This window comes from Tinamus guttatus, unplaced genomic scaffold (genome assembly GCF_059628265.1).
Source record: "Tinamus guttatus ecotype Peru unplaced genomic scaffold, ASM5962826v1 Tinamus_guttatus_pri_ptg000077l, whole genome shotgun sequence".
Lineage (NCBI taxonomy): Eukaryota > Metazoa > Chordata > Aves > Tinamiformes > Tinamidae > Tinamus > Tinamus guttatus.
Window position 1 is genome coordinate 492622 of NW_028288611.1, and position 16630 is coordinate 509251.

The 16630-nt window shown below is 42.7% G+C and overlaps 1 protein-coding gene across 1 annotated transcript in view; it reads left to right on the top strand.

Moving 5' to 3' along the window:
- Window positions 1-13392, top strand: part of LOC104580247 (integrin alpha-2-like) — a 46219-nt gene extending 32827 nt beyond the window's left edge. The window contains exons 13-15 of the mRNA XM_088519941.1: window positions 9026-9115; window positions 11872-11988; window positions 12806-13392. Coding sequence (XP_088376067.1) covers window positions 9026-9115; window positions 11872-11988; window positions 12806-12895 — 297 coding nt within the window. The 3' untranslated portion in view covers window positions 12896-13392. The remainder of the gene's footprint in view (window positions 1-9025; window positions 9116-11871; window positions 11989-12805) is intronic.
- Window positions 13393-16630: the final 3238 nt, after the last annotated feature.

Consider the following 16630-nt stretch of genomic DNA (forward strand, 5'->3'; position numbering starts at 1 on the left):
TGCCTAGTGAGACAGTGTATGGGGAATCATGGTCACCATATGGGTCATATGTTAATGTGACATACCGCTCCCATCATGTGAATTTCACAGGGTACCTAGAGATAGTCACTCAGAAGGCTCAGAAATGGGAGAGAAAGATTACATCAGACCCCTCTGCCACCTGTGAAAGTTATAATACAATAAATATAGACAGAGGTGTGGGAAGATTTAGCTACGGGGATAATGAAGGAAACAGGGAGTGGATTATACCCAAAGACTTGTTAGACACTCAGGTACAAGATGGACGAACGGTACTATAATTCTCCCCAACTGAAACGTTTCCTGCTCTAGCGCGCTATGCTTGCTGGCTGCTGCATACCTACCACCAGACAAAATACCCCCAACCCTTGTAAAATTTTTGCCCCCATGTCACCTGGTGTCTTTTTACCGGGTAATATGAGCGAGGCACCATTCCTCGTCCTGGTGAATGCTAATATTACTTGCCTCGGCCCAATCTTAGGATCAACAGGGCTATACAAAATTCAAAGCTCGACCTGTCACTTGTTGCGGACGAATAAAGCAGTAAACACGTTGTCTCAACAGATAGCGGCAGGTTTTAGGGATGTCAACAAGATACTCAAAGCACATCACGAGGCCATCAACGTAATCTTCGAGATTCTCCAGGTGGGGGGAGGCCAGTCCAGAACATTCAAAAACCTAACATTTTGTTGCCTGACCACAAAAGACTACGAGAAGATCGGCAAGAGGTCGGAGGCCATTCAAAACGTAGGATCAGATCTGCTACAGGTGATAAGATGTAACCCAGGAAACTGGAGATGGCTTGAGAGCATAGGCAACAGTATCTGGGCATGATTACTATCCTGGTTCAATTGGATTGATTGTGGAAGCTTGGGTTGATTATCATTATGGTATTGATTGGTGTCTTTTGCGGCATGCCTATTTTGTCATGTATAATCCACTATGTATTGCATCAGCTACGACGCTCACAGAAACAAGGCAGTCACAATGTACGCTATTAGCAGCTTGTTCAAAGTAGTGATATTTAGGATATTTAGATTAACATGGGGGGGGGGAGATGTAGGGTACGGCGCTCGGAAGATCTCGCGATGTACGGGAAGAATAGGGAACTAAGGCATATGCCATATTAGGTAAAGAGCAACGCTTATTGGCTATATAGGCATGCTTCCGCCTTTGCTACCTTTATAAGATCCAGCCTGCGTATATTAAACGCCATTTGCAGCATCCTCATATTGGTGTCTGTGCTCTCTGGCCCGGGCACGGGTTGGACGTGCCTGGCCGCCTCGGCGGACGGAGTCGATTGCCAATGTCAGGCAACAGCGTAGTCTTTAGATCTTTATTGTGTAATATATATCAGCAGAGAGGGCTGAATAAGCACAACAGGAAAGTGCAGAATTTGAAAGCAGGAAAGCCAGGAATAACTCAGACTATGGTGTCCCCCCCACCAGTGGAGGACTGGGAGCCGTACTCTGGCTTGTATCCTTGGAAAGAGACCAGGGAAATACTTCAGCATGGGAAACAAGAATGAAGCAACGGCCAAGCTCCAGTGCAACTGGCACGGAAGGACCTGCAACAGTCCTTACAAATTGTGAAAGCCTCAATTGCTACTGGAGCGGGGGCCTCCTTAATATATGGAAATCCCAAGCAATTTCTGAGGTGGAAACCAAATTGAAGCTATGCAAACATAAATAGAAATGGAAATCGAGAACCTTTCAAAATGATTGGGACATCTTAATAATCGATTTAAAAGATTGTTTTTTCACCATACTATTGCATCCTGAGGACCACGACATAGTGGAACGTATGAACCAAACGCTGAAATGCCAGCTACAAAAAAACGAAAAGGAGGAGAATTGGGAATTATGCCTGCAGAAAAATTGGCAAGAGGAGAATATGTTTTAAACTTTTTGAGATTACCCCAGGATAGCCTAGTCCCTCTGATGGTCAAATACAGGGCTGGGCTAAAGGGAGCCCTGACAGAAGTAAAGTCGGGTCCGTGTAAGATGATGCTGAGAGACTGGAACACGGGAAAAGGGACGGGACCTTTGGACTTGATAACCTGGGGAAAAGGGTATGCTTGTATCGTTACAGATGCTGGAACCAGGTGGGTGCCAGCAAAATGGGTGAAACCTTGGCTGGAAGCAAACTCGCATACATCAGATGTAGCAGGCAAGCAGCCGGTACCCTAGCTGTGGAAAGTGTGAGCCTGCAGAAGAACAACATGGGAGGAAGAAGTGTTACTGTCATTATTAGCTGTATATTGTGGCTGTTAGGAGGTAATGTTACTTTCAATGCTATTATAGAAGCTGATGCTACTTTTAACGCTAATGTGTATGTTATGCTTCTTAGGCATATTGTTAATTATACCCAAATTAAGAGTTGTTGGCTTTGTGGGACAGCAGATCAATTTGATGCACTGGTGTTAGGTATTCCTCTAAGCAACTGGACAGACCTGAATCCATATAGCCTACTCAGTACATCATATCAGTGTAAAAAAAGGGGGAATAGTGGGAGCATATCTAAGTAACGGAGGCTTCCCGATAGAAGATGGATACAATGAGCCAGACTAAGACCAAGGCGAAAAGATTGTGGGAAAGTCACCACCAGAAGTAGGAAAGGAAGAACCTGTAAACAAGCTTATCAGTGCAGGATAGAGGACTGTGTGCGGGCCTATCATGTCAAAATATATGGGTAACATTAGCCAGAGAGCTAAATACTACACAATTTTGTGCCAGCTTGGCGACACCCAGCACACCCTTTGTGACCTGTCTGGTAGGGGTCCCACTTGATGACAGTGAAGCTGCGGTTTTTGCGGCTCACTATGATGACAATTGTAAGAACGCAGGTAGCAGCTATTGTGATTATAAGAGCATGTCTGTCGTGATGTCACGGTTCGACCAGTGGGTTAACGGCCAGCTGGATATGGATAACCCGCCACAGGAATTAGAGTTGCTGGATTCTCTTAATGCTACTGCTTGCATTTTCTTGAACACTAGCGCCGAGGCTGTGCCACTGCCTTACCCACAACGTTTATCCAATAACACCACCCCCGTAAATCCAGTTGGTAACAGAATGAGTTGGGTAACCTGGTGTAACGGGTCCGTCCCTCAAGTGTCAGGTAATGCCCTGCACCGTAAACTTCTGCCCAGATATTTTCTTATATGCAGAAACTGCGCCTGGGCTGGCATTCCAGCCCAGCCTATGGGAGCACCATGCACGATTGGTCACCTTAGCATGATATGGCCCCATGGGCCTCCTGGGAGCAGGAGAATAGTAGTCAGGCGACGAAGAAGTACAAGGGTTACTGTAGGTAGTGATTGCAATGATGATGTCAGCTTATGGAATGATTCAGAAGTAATTTTTGCCTCCCTTTTTGTGCTGGGAGCATCGGCCGCCCGAGCTCACAGGAATATCCAACGTCTTGCATGTTGGGCAGTTAAACAAGCAAACGCTACCAGTGCTGTGCTTAGCGAATTGTCGGAAGACTTATCCCAGGTACAACACGCTGTGCTGCAAAATTGTGCTGCTATTGATTTTCTGCTTCTTGCTCATGGACATGGGTGTCAGGACTTTGACGGGATGTGCTGCATGGACCTGCAAGATCACTCGGCAGCCATTCATCAGCAAATCCACGACTTGATCAAGCACACGCAGAAAGTAACAAAGGATGTTGGGTTTTTCGGACTTGATGGTTTAACTGACTTGTTTGGTCTGGGAGGATGGGTTAAATCTCTTGTCAAATCTGTTTTAATGCTTTTGCTATGGGGGTTATTACTGTTGCTCGGATTACTGGCGCTGTGGAGCTGTATGCGGATGCTGATTGCCCGTATCCTAAAGCAATTTTCTCGCAACCCTCATTTAACAACTCAGGGGTGGCTAGCTTCTCGGGGTCACCTGATTTAAAAGAAAAAGGGGGAGATGTAGGGGGATGTTGTACAGGGGGGTGCCTTTGACCGTCCTTAACCTGGACTGAAAAGGCTGATGTGCAGAATCACTGAATTTTGGTAAACAACTTTTAAGGAAGTACCTCCTGTACTTGAGGAAGTTCCTAGGACTGAGATACTGTTTTTAAATCTTGCGGTTAGGCGCTTGGATACAGGCATGGCAACCTATCAGCTCCATAAACGTCAATACAGGTTAATGCGGATAACCAATCATATTATTACATGATGCTCTGTTGCTATGGCTTGGGCTATATATTCTGCTAATTAAAAGTTAATAAATGAGATCAGATGCAGCTTCCATGAAGTTTCGGGTCTGATTCTCCACACCGCTCTAAGTTTCCACGGCACCAGGAGAACACCCTGCGTAGGGCTTCCCTACAGCTGAGAGGGAAGGAAGAGATTTTACCTTAAGCAGAGTAAGGCTGTAGTTACAAAAGTTTTTCAGAGAGGGCTGAGGGTAGGTCACAACTCTCCCAAGCAAGGTCTAAATATGACTTTAAAAACTTGACTTTCATGATATGAGCTGCCACTGACTTATCTCTTCAGCATGTTCGTGCAAGTTGTGTACCAACAACTCTAGGTGATGTCGGGAAAGGAGTATAGTAGCAGCTATGCTGATTGCATTAGTGTAACTGCATTTTTTTGATTTGCTTTTTATCTTTACGCTTGTTTGATGTTAACAGTGAAACACAGGTGAATCTGACAAGCAGTTAAGATACTTCACTTTTCCTTTGATAAAAGCTCTAAACACATATGAATTAATACAAACCCTCAGATGCCTCAAACCCAGGACTTCATGGAGGTTTTGAGCAACTGAGGGTCAATTCCCACCAAAGGGCGGGAACTGCCTTGAAGCAGCGTTAGCTGGGAGAATAACCTCGAGAAAGTCCTCAAAAAACAGAGCCCTCTTGGTGAGCACCAAGCAGCCCACAGTTCCCGGTACTTGTGAGTTTCATGGTCGTACGCTAGGATGAAGCCAAAACAGCTCCTCAGCTACAAGATTCCAATCTAAGTATTTTACCTTCTATGCTAAAAATGCGCTCACCAAGTGTTCCTGCTGCTTCTAGCAGCGCAGCCTCAGATGACACATTAAAGAAATACTTCTCTGTTGGATGACTAGCAATTCCTTTGATTTCTTTAATTAGGTTTTTAGTATCAAGTTCATGTCTGATTAAGCATCCAAAGACCTTGGGGGGGGGGGGGGGGGGGGGGGGGGGGGGGGGGGGGGGGGAAAAAGAGCCCCGACCCCGTCAGTCATTTTCTTTTTTTCATAAATAGAATTTCTCGTGAGTTTGGTGGTGCATTTCGGTAAGGACACTCATTTTTCCAATGTCCTTTCTTTTTACAAATCGCGCACTGATCTCGGTCAAGAATGGATCATCTTGGGGGGGGGGGAGTTCCCCATATTATCCCCTCTTTCCCTTCCTTGGGGAAACTTCCTATCTAGAGGACGACAGGGTGGAGTGGCTTGTAGAGCTGCCACTGTTGCTATTGTTGCCTTGGTGATTTTTTGTCTGAGCAATTTCTACTAGTTCAGTTTAGTTTTTTTTCTTTTTTTTTTTTCTGCAAACCCATCTTGTTTTTGTATCTTTTTTTCTTATGCCTGGGGTTGATTGAGACACAAAGGCCAGATTTATAGCTTTTTCGTTTGCAGGGTCCTCTGGATCAATAGGGATATAAATTCGATATGCCTCTAGCAGGCGTTCCAAGAATGCAGTTGGGGATTCAGAGGATCCCTGTTTAACTTCTGCTACTTTTGACAAATTCATAGGTTTTCTGGCTGGTAGGGTTTTTTTTTTTTTTTTTTAAAGCCCTTGTATCAGAAACTGCCGATACAACTCAGTGGACCTTCACCCATCCACTGTATGGTAATCCCACTCCGGCCGTTGGAGGGGCACATGTTCATCTTGAAAGTTTCTACGACCATGATCGGTTAGGTCTTCTATACCTGGTATCGATTCTCTAGCTCCTCTTAATATCCTCTCCCTCTCTTTCAATGTAAATAGAGCATGGAGGAGCTGCTGACAATCATCCCATGTGGGTTGATAACTATACATTACAAATTTAAGAAGGGATATCATGCTCCCACAATCTTTTGAGAAGGGAGGGTTTTGTTGCTTCCAGTTATACAGGTCCGTGGTAGAGAAGGGCAGGCTCCCACTTCCTCCAGGGAGCTGCCTTAGCGGTAAAACTGATACCAGGGAGCTGGTGGAGTCAGGAGAGATGGCTTCACCAGTTCCCACCGGGCCATGTTTGACCCCTTCTGGTGTGGGTGGGGATAAAGGGTCATCCTGGACAGGACCACTGTGTTGATTCGGCACCACAGGGGGGCTTTGTGCTTCTTGGGGGTTATAGGGTGGTAAAATCAGATCTTTGGGTGGCTCCTGGAGGACAGGGAATTTTGGCATGGATGGCGCAGATGGAATGGGGGGCTTCTCTCCCCCCATTCTCATTGCTAGTACTTTGTGTCCGTTTCTGCATTTTACCATACACATTTGTAGCCAAATGGGGGGTTCTTTTAGGATATCATTCCATGGAACGATATAAGGAATCTTATCGGGGTGGCCAGGATCCCCCATAACGATAAAAAGTACTCTTTGAACTACGTCGGGGTCGAAAGACCCCTCGGGAGGCCAACCCACTCCAAAAGTTGGCCATTCACTTGTACAAAAGATTTTCAATTTATCTGCCTTAATATTAAACCCATAATTTAGGAGGGTCCATCTCCTAAAATTTTGAAAATTTGACAAAAGCAATCAAGGGATCCTTCGGGAACAGAACTCGATTGTCCCATTACATCTGGATCAAAGCAATTTAGAACACAACACAAATGACACAAATAACAATTAGCACGACAACCGACACAAATAACAATGACCACGATACTACTTGCGGAGTGTTCCAACCTATTCCAACCTTTTACCCAGGGCAACGCAGTGGCGTCCCACGCGTGCCGGTGGCGGGGAGTTATTGTCTCATCAGACCTCCCATGGTCCACCACACCAGAAATCGGGGCGCCCCTTAACCTCCTGAATCGTACGATCCCTTACCTCAAGGTTTTTCGAGATCCGGGGACCTGGAATGTCATCAGGTAGCGCTCCCCCTGGACCTCGGAGTTCTTTAAGCTTGCGAGGTGCCGCCCGGTCACCAAGGGAAGGCGGAATCTGGGGACCTGGAACGTTGTCAGGTAGCGCTACCCCTGGAAGCGTTCCCCCAGCGAAGTCGGGCGGCCCTTCCCAACCAGGGAGGGCCTGGCAATTACTGAGATCTCGGACGAGCCCCCAAAATGTTAGTCCGTAATCTCAATAATCACCCACACAACCTGGTGGGTTGAAAAGCAAGCTTTTAGTAGCCAGCCGGTGGCGGACCTCTTACAGTTTGCCTGAAATCTGCGCCGTCTTGGGAAAAGTTTGTGTTTTTATAGACAGCTGCAACTCCTTCATACGTTATTTGCAGTTACCAGTTCTTCATGGCTGATATCTCATGGTTGCAGCAAGAGCAGGGTGACTCAGCATAAGTAGCAAGCTATGTTCACAGAAGCAGATAGCAAAATTAGGTACCTAGTCACCTCAACCTTATTAACCTCTTACATGGCCCCTCTTTGCACAGGGTCCTACAGAAATAATTTGTTTACTGCTGGGAGGTGTGAAGATTGCATGTCAGTTTTCCTCTTACCTCCCATGTTGCAGATAGTGCAGATTTGAACTGCAACACTCCCATTTTCTTAGTTTCTATTTAATTGTCAATGTTTAGTGCAAACAACGTTGCAGGCACCCAACCTTGCAGATAATTAGCTGCTTTACTTAATGGCAATCAGTCTTTGTCCAAGAGGAGAAGAGCAGGCATGCTGATACTTGCAAAACAAAGCTAAGGAAGAGGTGTTTAGGAAATAATAAAGTATTTGGAATAGTGATCAGGTGAGTCTCCAGCAGCCAGGAGAGAGTACGTGGAGAGCCTGCCCCAGTGCAGGTGTACAGGTGTGCATGGTCTGCGTGGCCGGTGCAGCGTGTGGGCTGCTCTGGACTAAGGCAGCTCGTGTGCCCTGGCTCAAGGGACCTGTGCCTTGTCCTGCCGTTGTTGTAGGTTTGTTAGAAGCAGCTGCAAAGAGACCACAGAGTCACAGAATAGCCGAGGCTGGAAGGGACCTCCGGAGATCGCCTAGTCCAACAGCCCTGCATGAGCAGGGACACTCACAATGATGATGCAGGAGGCAGAAGGACAGAGCGTTTGCTGCCTCTGGGACAGCTTCCCTGCTGCTCTTTGTGCTGCTGGCAGCACTGCTCACGCTTGCCCAGGAACATCAAGATGTTTCCTGCAGTGTCCTGGGAAAGGGCCATCTCCCCCATGGCTGCAGTGCATGGGAATGTCTCATGGAGCAGCACGAGGCTGCACTGGCAGTGCCAGCTCAGCTGTGGTGGCTGCCTGGGGCAGGGCTGCAGAGGAAGGAGATCTGGCATGCAGGCCCCTCTCAGTGGGAGCTGCCTCAGGGGTTTTTCCTAATTTTTCTTTAAGTTGAGAGAGTGATGTCAGAATTTGAGCAGTGGAGATGAACTGATAGTGATAGGAAAACTAAATGGGGAAAAACGGAGTAGCATTGCAAAGAAGTGAGGGGGGAAGGGAGGAAAGAAGGGAAAGAAGATCCAGATCCCACTTCCTTCAAAGGCCAAACTGTTCCTGCCTTTCTCACCAGGCTTCTCTCCCCCCATCTTTTCAAAGTTAACAGCATCGAAAGCTTTGAAATAGCTATAAAAATGCATATAATCATCAAATTATTCTGTTTTGCTTGGACTATATGATAAATAAGCAGAGACAGTTCATAAGTTTCATTGCTAATAAATAAAAATAGCGAAATTCTTACTGATATATTTTTGCTTTTATAGAAAAATTAGCTCAAGAAAAACAAAGATGATTTTAATATTCTCAGTGCTGCAGGGTTTTTTTTCTAGTTCTGAAGGCTTCATTTCATTCATTTCAATTTTGGGGATATCTATATTCTGGTTGATTTGCCCTTTGATATAGAGCTTTACAGGTGTGTTTTTCTTTCTTTTTAACTTCTTTTTCAGTCAACTTTCCAGACACTACAACTCTCAGCAGAGGCAGAAATTGATACGCATAACCCTACATTATTTGTAATTGGAGAGAACAGCCTAACTGTAAGTGATGGATAAATAGATATTTAACTTCTCTATCTTTTAGTGCATTAAAATGATGATGTTTAATGTATCTGAAAAGTATATAGAAAACTATGCACTGATATAATATTTGAATATATTAAACTAAAGTGTCCTTTAGCTATATACATCCCCTTTAAGAAAGCAAAATGTTTTTATCTATGTTTTGTATATACAACAGCAATCAGATGAATTTTAATCTGCAGATCTCAAACAGATTGTATTACTATGAATAAAACTCAATTAAAATCTTCTGAACCTCACTTTAGCTTCCTGTTCTCAAAATCAGATTTTAGCAAATCTGATTTATAGTTCTACTTGTGGAAGTGTATTTGTTTTGATAGTTGTAAACAGATATTTGGCCCAGCTCTCCAGCAAATGTACTTAATCTCATTTGTAAAACATTATGGAGTATTTCTGAATACAGAATGGCAGTAATGCGGACAGTATGGTTGGTGGACCATATGGGACAGGTAATCTCAGGAAAAGTCAGTAAAACACCACTCATAGTTTGGAATCCTCCCAAGCATTCCATCCACTAAAATACAAATTAAGCAGCACTGAAAAATAATTATCTGCTATTAAAAAAAAAATCCTTGTTCTCTTCATGTATCTACAGGGTAACACTTTTCAATTTGCAATAATGAGTTTAGATAATAGAATTATCATCAAGAACTTTGAAGATCAAAGTGCAACTTAGCAAGGCAGTCAAGTGTCAGGAGGGGGGAAAGGTAGTATAGCCCTGTCATAGGTAATGGAAATGTGTACCAGGAAAATTACTGATGGACGTATCTCAAAATAGAAATAAGGCTGTAATTCAGTACTATTTTTATTATTATTTTCTCATGTATCACTCAGTTTCTGTAAAGAATCTCTAAATAGCCCATTTGTATTCAGGGAAATCTCCAATTCCTGAGGACTTAAAGGGAATATATTTGAAGTTCTGAAAATAATGCCATGATTTTGCAGAATAACAGAATGGCAGTATTTGGAAGCGTGCTCAGGGCCCTGAGCTTCATGACATTATTTCTACTAGGAGATAGAACTTCTTTATACTCCATTGAAATATTCTGAGTAATTTTACAGGCCTTACCATCTATTACTGGACAATATTCCACAGCTGTACCATGGTAGCGCCAAATTTTACAGTACTATCAATTTTGTTGGGATTTCAGGAGAACCAGAACTGAACCTTTCAAATGACTGATAAAATTGCCAGTTAACAAGTAAAAAGTAATTCTTCAATCGGCCTTCTGCAGCTGGGACATCTACAGCTCTGAGACAGCAGACCCCGAAAGATGTCTGCAGAGCTCCTAAGCAACAAAATGTATTTTGATGAAGTCTACACACTAGACAAGCTGCACACACACATGAAATTGGTTCTTCTAATTTGGATGAGCTGGGTTGCAGTGTAGCCAAATGAACTGATATCATCTATGTGGAGAAGCTGCTTAGATATTTTTGCGTAAGAGCTTTCAGATTTTTTCCCAAGTTAGAAAGCACTGCCAGCTGGAGGACACTATGTTAACCTGCTAAAATCATCATGGCCATTTTATTAGAAAATACAAAAAACCTGCCTCTGTGAAATGAATACACATGGCCACACCTAGCACAACATGAGAGCCTTCCAGCAGAAACAACTTAAATCACTGAGATGTCAGTTCAGTGCAAGTTTCTCAGAAAGCTTGAGATTAAATTACACCAGACAAATGCACCAAGCAAGCAACCCTGACAAAGTAAACCGACATGACTCCTTTTATCATGTTTCAGGAAGGAAAAAAAATCTTCATGCTGAATGAATATTATTCCATGATTAAATCCAAAGATTTGTCAGTTCATAAATATTAGGCAAATATCTCCTTGAGCAGCTATGCTACATGTAATTGTATAGTTGGTCATACCCAATGCAATGAGATAGGGTAACACCTGAAAACTAATATCCAAGCACTGTATATACTGTTATGGGAGCTCTCTGGTATTGACTGTATTTCTTCTGACCAGCAGGAAGCATAGGTGTGTTTGTTAGAAATACTTCTCTGAACCCATACATCTTGCTGCAAATTCATGCAGTTGTCTCAGGGGAAAACACATTAACGTGAAGGACAGGGAGAACCTTACAAGTTGCTAGTGCCTTTCCAAGGAGGTCAGAAGAGCAGGCAAAAGAGACAGAGGAGCTGCCATCAGAAAGGCAGAAATGTCAGCAGCCACCATCAGTGCACAACAGTGTATGGACTCTGTAATTAGGTTGCCTTATCACAGCTGGCCACCACAGATAGCCGACTCCACCAGCAGCCAGTTGACACAGTTCTTCTCTAGCTGATGTAGTAGAAACCTGTTTTGAGCAGATGGTGGATCTGCATGATCCTGTTGCCAGTGTGTGTTGAAACATATCCAGTTTTTCCAGTGACAGTGTGTCTATGCAGTATGGCGACAACACCAAAAGAATTCCTTTGACTGAAGAAACAGAAGACTGATTGGAAGTTACTCCTTCTCTACCTGGGTACGGTCAGCAGTGATGAGGGACCCTAGTCCTTAAAAGAGATTCCTGTGCGCCACAGAGGCACAAACTGGTACCAGGGGACGCTAGTGTAAGGGCTGCAACTGCCTGGTGTGTCAAAGTCTCTCTTTTCCTGGAATACATACAGCCTAGCTATTCTTGATAAGAATTTTCTTTACAAAGAAAAACCTTTAAACACTGTTAATGTTAACCTATAACACGCAAATCTGTTTGCTTTCAGATCCCAGTTACAATAATGAAGCCTGATGAGAAGGCTGAGATACCAGTTGGTGGTGTGATTGGCAGTATATTGGCTGGACTCTTCTTGCTGTTAGCATTGATTGCGGTTTTATGGAAAGTAAGTAGGTGTTCATATTCCTGCAAAGAAAAGCAGAAAATAGTGTTTCTTCATACATGCACTTGGGCTGTCTTCTTTGGAATCTTCCTCCAGTGCTGAACAAAACTGCGCATGCAGTTTGGTGGTAAGAATAATACTGCACTGGTACTGCATGCTGGAGCTAGCATGTATATGTGCTTTTAAAAATTTGGAGAGAAAAGCTACTAAGGGGCCATAGATATTGGCATGTGAAGGTGTTAAATGACTTGCCAATGGCTAAAAACAAGGGCAGTGGCATTTCTGACATCAGCAACTCCCTGGCTGGACTCTGGATGCTCCCACAATACTCCTGGTGGGAAAGGCTGGGGAGTAGGAATCAACTGGGGGAGACCAAGGAGAGAGGATATGCAGAGAACAGAGAAAGCCTATAGGGCTATATGTGATGTACAAAGAATAGCTAGTTTAAGGGCAGGGAAAAATGTGTCTGTGTGCCCAGGCACTGGTGTTTAAACAGCAACTTGGCATGCCAAGACAGCCTGGAGAGGTCTTCAGGCTCCTGTATTTTGGCAAAGAGGCAACTTCTGTTGTGGTGCTTGGTTATGCCAGGCAGTTTACATCCCAGCTCTTTTCACTTTACAGTTAAGTGCAACAAATTAAACACTGAATGTGAGTACATACATTCATATTTTCATTTTCTACCACTATACCATTAGCTCAATTGAGAAACGTAGCTGTAAATGACTAAATAAATGGCTCTTGTTAAATATCCTATTTTAGCAATTATACTAATGTTTAGCTAGTTTTAATGTGACACAATATGTTATTTTAAATCTTACAGCTTGGCTTCTTCAAGAGACAGTACAAAAAAATGACCCAGGATATAGAAGATATGGATGAAATTACAGAACTCACAAAGGACAAGGACTGAAGATACAAGGATGGGGATACAGAGAGGACATCTGAGCCACTAAGAGTAGTTGTGATCCAATCAGTTCTTCAGCTGGAGTGCCTTAAAGTTTAATACCATTTAAACATTTTTAATGAAAGTGTCTTTTTTATAGATGAAAATATTTTACAAATTCTACTTTATTGTAAGAGTAACTGCAGGACAGTTTTTTTTTTTCACAAATGATTTATAGTGCCTCTTCTTGTATATTTTTGCCTTTCAAACAAACTTAGCCCTTAGAACTGGCAGGTCCGGAGTTTACAGTAACGTATATTGTGCCAGCAACCCTTCTCCTGATCCACTGCAGATTGAAACAAAGCAATTTATTTCAGATTATTGTGGGACAGCATCAGTTCATAATTCAGTTGACAAGTACCATATGTGTAAAGAAGATTTTCTTTTAACTTGATGATGAATGTGCAGTGAATACTGTTTCCAGCCTGGGAGAAGAAAATTCAATATATCATTGACTAGCTCCATACTTATTGTTTTAGAGAAATTATTTGCACCAACAAACCTTTGTCTTAACTAATCTATAAACTATAAAATGGAAACTGCACATCAAGATGTCTAACCATGTGTTACATGACAAATGGATGCGCATATCACTCCAAAGGATCACATATTCCTTGCACTAAGGTCACAATTAAATTACAAGTATATTGTTTTGGGAAAATATTGTCAAATGATAAATATATAAAACTGCCTTCTGTATACTGTCTTTATGAGAAGAAAATATGAATTTCACAACCACTTTCAACATGGTCTCTTCACTGTTATGACTGGTTTTTGTATTTCGACTTGAGGAGCACTAGCAATACTGTTACACTGGGCTTTAAACTAGCAGTCCCTCTGACACCAGATTAGCTTTTGGCATAAATAGGGAAAAGAGTCAAGATTTTGTCTTTGATTCTGTAATGGAAAATTTTTGCAAGCATAAGTAAGTGAACTAGAGGGGATGCTGAACCAAAGAAGTAAGCTGCTGTTAAGCCTGAGGAGAGTGAAGCTCTAAGCTCTGGAAATGGTGTCCTGCACTTCTTCCTTTAGCATCTCAGAGGCCTCCAGGAGAACAAGGCTCAGTGTGACCAACTTGCCTGTGTGGTTCCATGTCTAGAAGAAGTTAACTTACATCTTAAACAGTAAATTACTGTATTGCTCTGGATGGAGCCCTGTTAAATGCACACTTGGGTGGCTTTGTGTTGGTTACTAACAACACAAATTCCTCGTGCTGTTTATTACACTGCCTCCCTTGTAATGCAAGCTCAGTCTGGGGAAGGCTCCTACTGTTAAGACAGGTAATAGTCAAGATAATTGGCCTTTTGTGTCTTTCTTCCTCGTGGCTGGCAGTAATGATCTGTTGTGAGACAAGTGTGTGTTGTCTTTATGTAGGTTGACCTACACTTAAGATTGTTTCTGACTAGGGGGTGATTCACTGGAGGAGCAAAACACATAAATGTGCCTAACTGACTTAGAACCTCAAGCCTTGTCTTCCTCAAAGCTAGTTCTTCATTATGCTGAGGCACCTTTAAAATTATTTTCTGGAGCGTTCTTCAAAAATAAGACTTGAGCATGCTTAAGAGTTTTATTAAGTCTTTTTAATCAGTAATCAATCAGGAGCCAACCACCTTTTTGGTAAATGATAGATTCATTTTCAGTTGCACTGGATGGCATTCAGTGGAGTGTTTTGGATTTATATCTATGAAATGCTAAGTTCTAATTTTTGAAGTTTTTTTTAAACATTCTGAAAAACAATCTGGATTCTGATCTTGATTGTCTAACAAGATTGTTGCCACCAGCTGAGTCTGTGGCCAAAACAATTATTTAAAAAATAAAGAAATGTAGCAATTGTGTAAATTTCAAAAATAAGCTCCTGATTTGTAGTTATGAACCCAGAAGGCAAATGCGCTAAAAGTAAAGATAAAAAATTGTCTGCTTCAATTCTTGCAGAGGAAAAATGCAAAACCCTACACCCATATGTGTGGGAAGTTCCTGTATAACCAGGGTCATGCACTCCAGGCCAGAAAGGGAATGTCACAGTGGAGCAGATGGTACCATCTTTCACTTCTGGTGCTTCTTACAAGGAAATTCAGCATTCTACCAGATTTCCCTCTTCTGCCTTTAGTGGAAGATATAGGTCTGTATCCCACACGCAAATTTTTGGAGAATTTAACAATTCATCAAGTAGACAGCAGTGATTCAATTCACTTGTCTTCACTGGATTTTATTTTGTCCCAGACAATAAGACTTTCCCCCTTCCCTGGAAACAAAACTATTCCCCAAGTAAATGGAAGGCACAGCACTGGGTAAGGTTTTGTATCTATCACCTAACCACTTAAGGTTAGCAGTTCTATTTAAGTAGTTTTACTTAAATAGCTAAATCAGTTTTTGTAACTGAAAGTTTATTGCACTTCTGAGTTGGCACAGCTGCAAATAATGATGGAAATATGATGTATATTTTGCATTATGCTCAAGGATTTTTTTTTTTAGTTTTACTTTAAAAACAAACAAACAAACAAAAAAACCTCCAACATGTTACACATGAAACTGATCAGGCTGAAGCCTGATCAGGCTTCAGCATGTGCTTTTGTTTGTGCTTACAGCAGGAGAAGTCAGGAATAACTTCAGCAAGCCCAAATTATAAATAGACCTGATTCTGGTCTTGAATCTAGTTGCAGACTTGATGAAGTACTAGAATCAAGACCTAACTCAGAGTTAGTTAGTTTCATGTGACACTATGTAGATTTGAGATGTACAGGAGAGTTTATAATCAAATTGAGTTCTGAAAGCTAGTGTGTAAGCTCCATGTGAGCAGGGCTCTGCCTAGTGCCTACCTGGGGGTATAACAGTGTTAATACAATAAAAAGAATAAAACTGCTGAGCATAGTGTCATTTATTTTTAAACAGCACTTTGAAGGGAAGGAATGTTACTGAAGAAGCACCATTGCCATAAAATGAGGTCAAATATACCTCTGTTCTGGTATCACACAGGGTAGACCCTAAGGGGATGAAGCTGCTAGGTTTACAAAGAAGCTGCATTTAAACTCTTGTAGGTTATCATTGTGAGTATAACAGCAGCAATAAGCTATATTGTGGTAAAAGCCAGTTCCCATTAGTGCAAAATACCTCTCTTTGGATAGCTCTGAGTGAAAATACATTGATGATAAAACTGGCCCAGACCTTCATAACCACATGTGGTCATTTCACTTTACTCGTATTGATTCTGCCAGCCTCACACCCTCCACTCATATAATTTCTTATGTACAGAAGTGCTCTGGAGTGGCATCTCCTGACAGCAACTCTGGCTGTTCCCCACCATACGATGAAAAAGCAGAGTGCATCAGTGCCAAGGGAGACAAATAGGTGAGCGGAATGCTCAAGTTTATGTATTCATCAATAATAAATAATTCATCTCCACAGTTTGGCTGAAGAGCGGGACAAAGGGAGGGGAGACTGAGGGGAGCCATGAGTGAGTGGGACAAAAAGAGCCATCTGCAAGGAGATGGGGGCCTTTACGAAGGAGGGAAATAGGGGAATTCTCCCACATTCTTCTGCAAGGGGGACAAAGGAGTCGGTGAGCTCAGGTGAGAACAGATGGCAGGAGGCAGGAGTTCAGTGTAGGAAGGCCGGAAGGCTGTAACTTCTGAGTACCTTGGTCAATGGGGAAAAGGAGAGGGCGTCCCTCGGTCGGGAAATTAGGATAAAAGGGGGGCTGCGTCC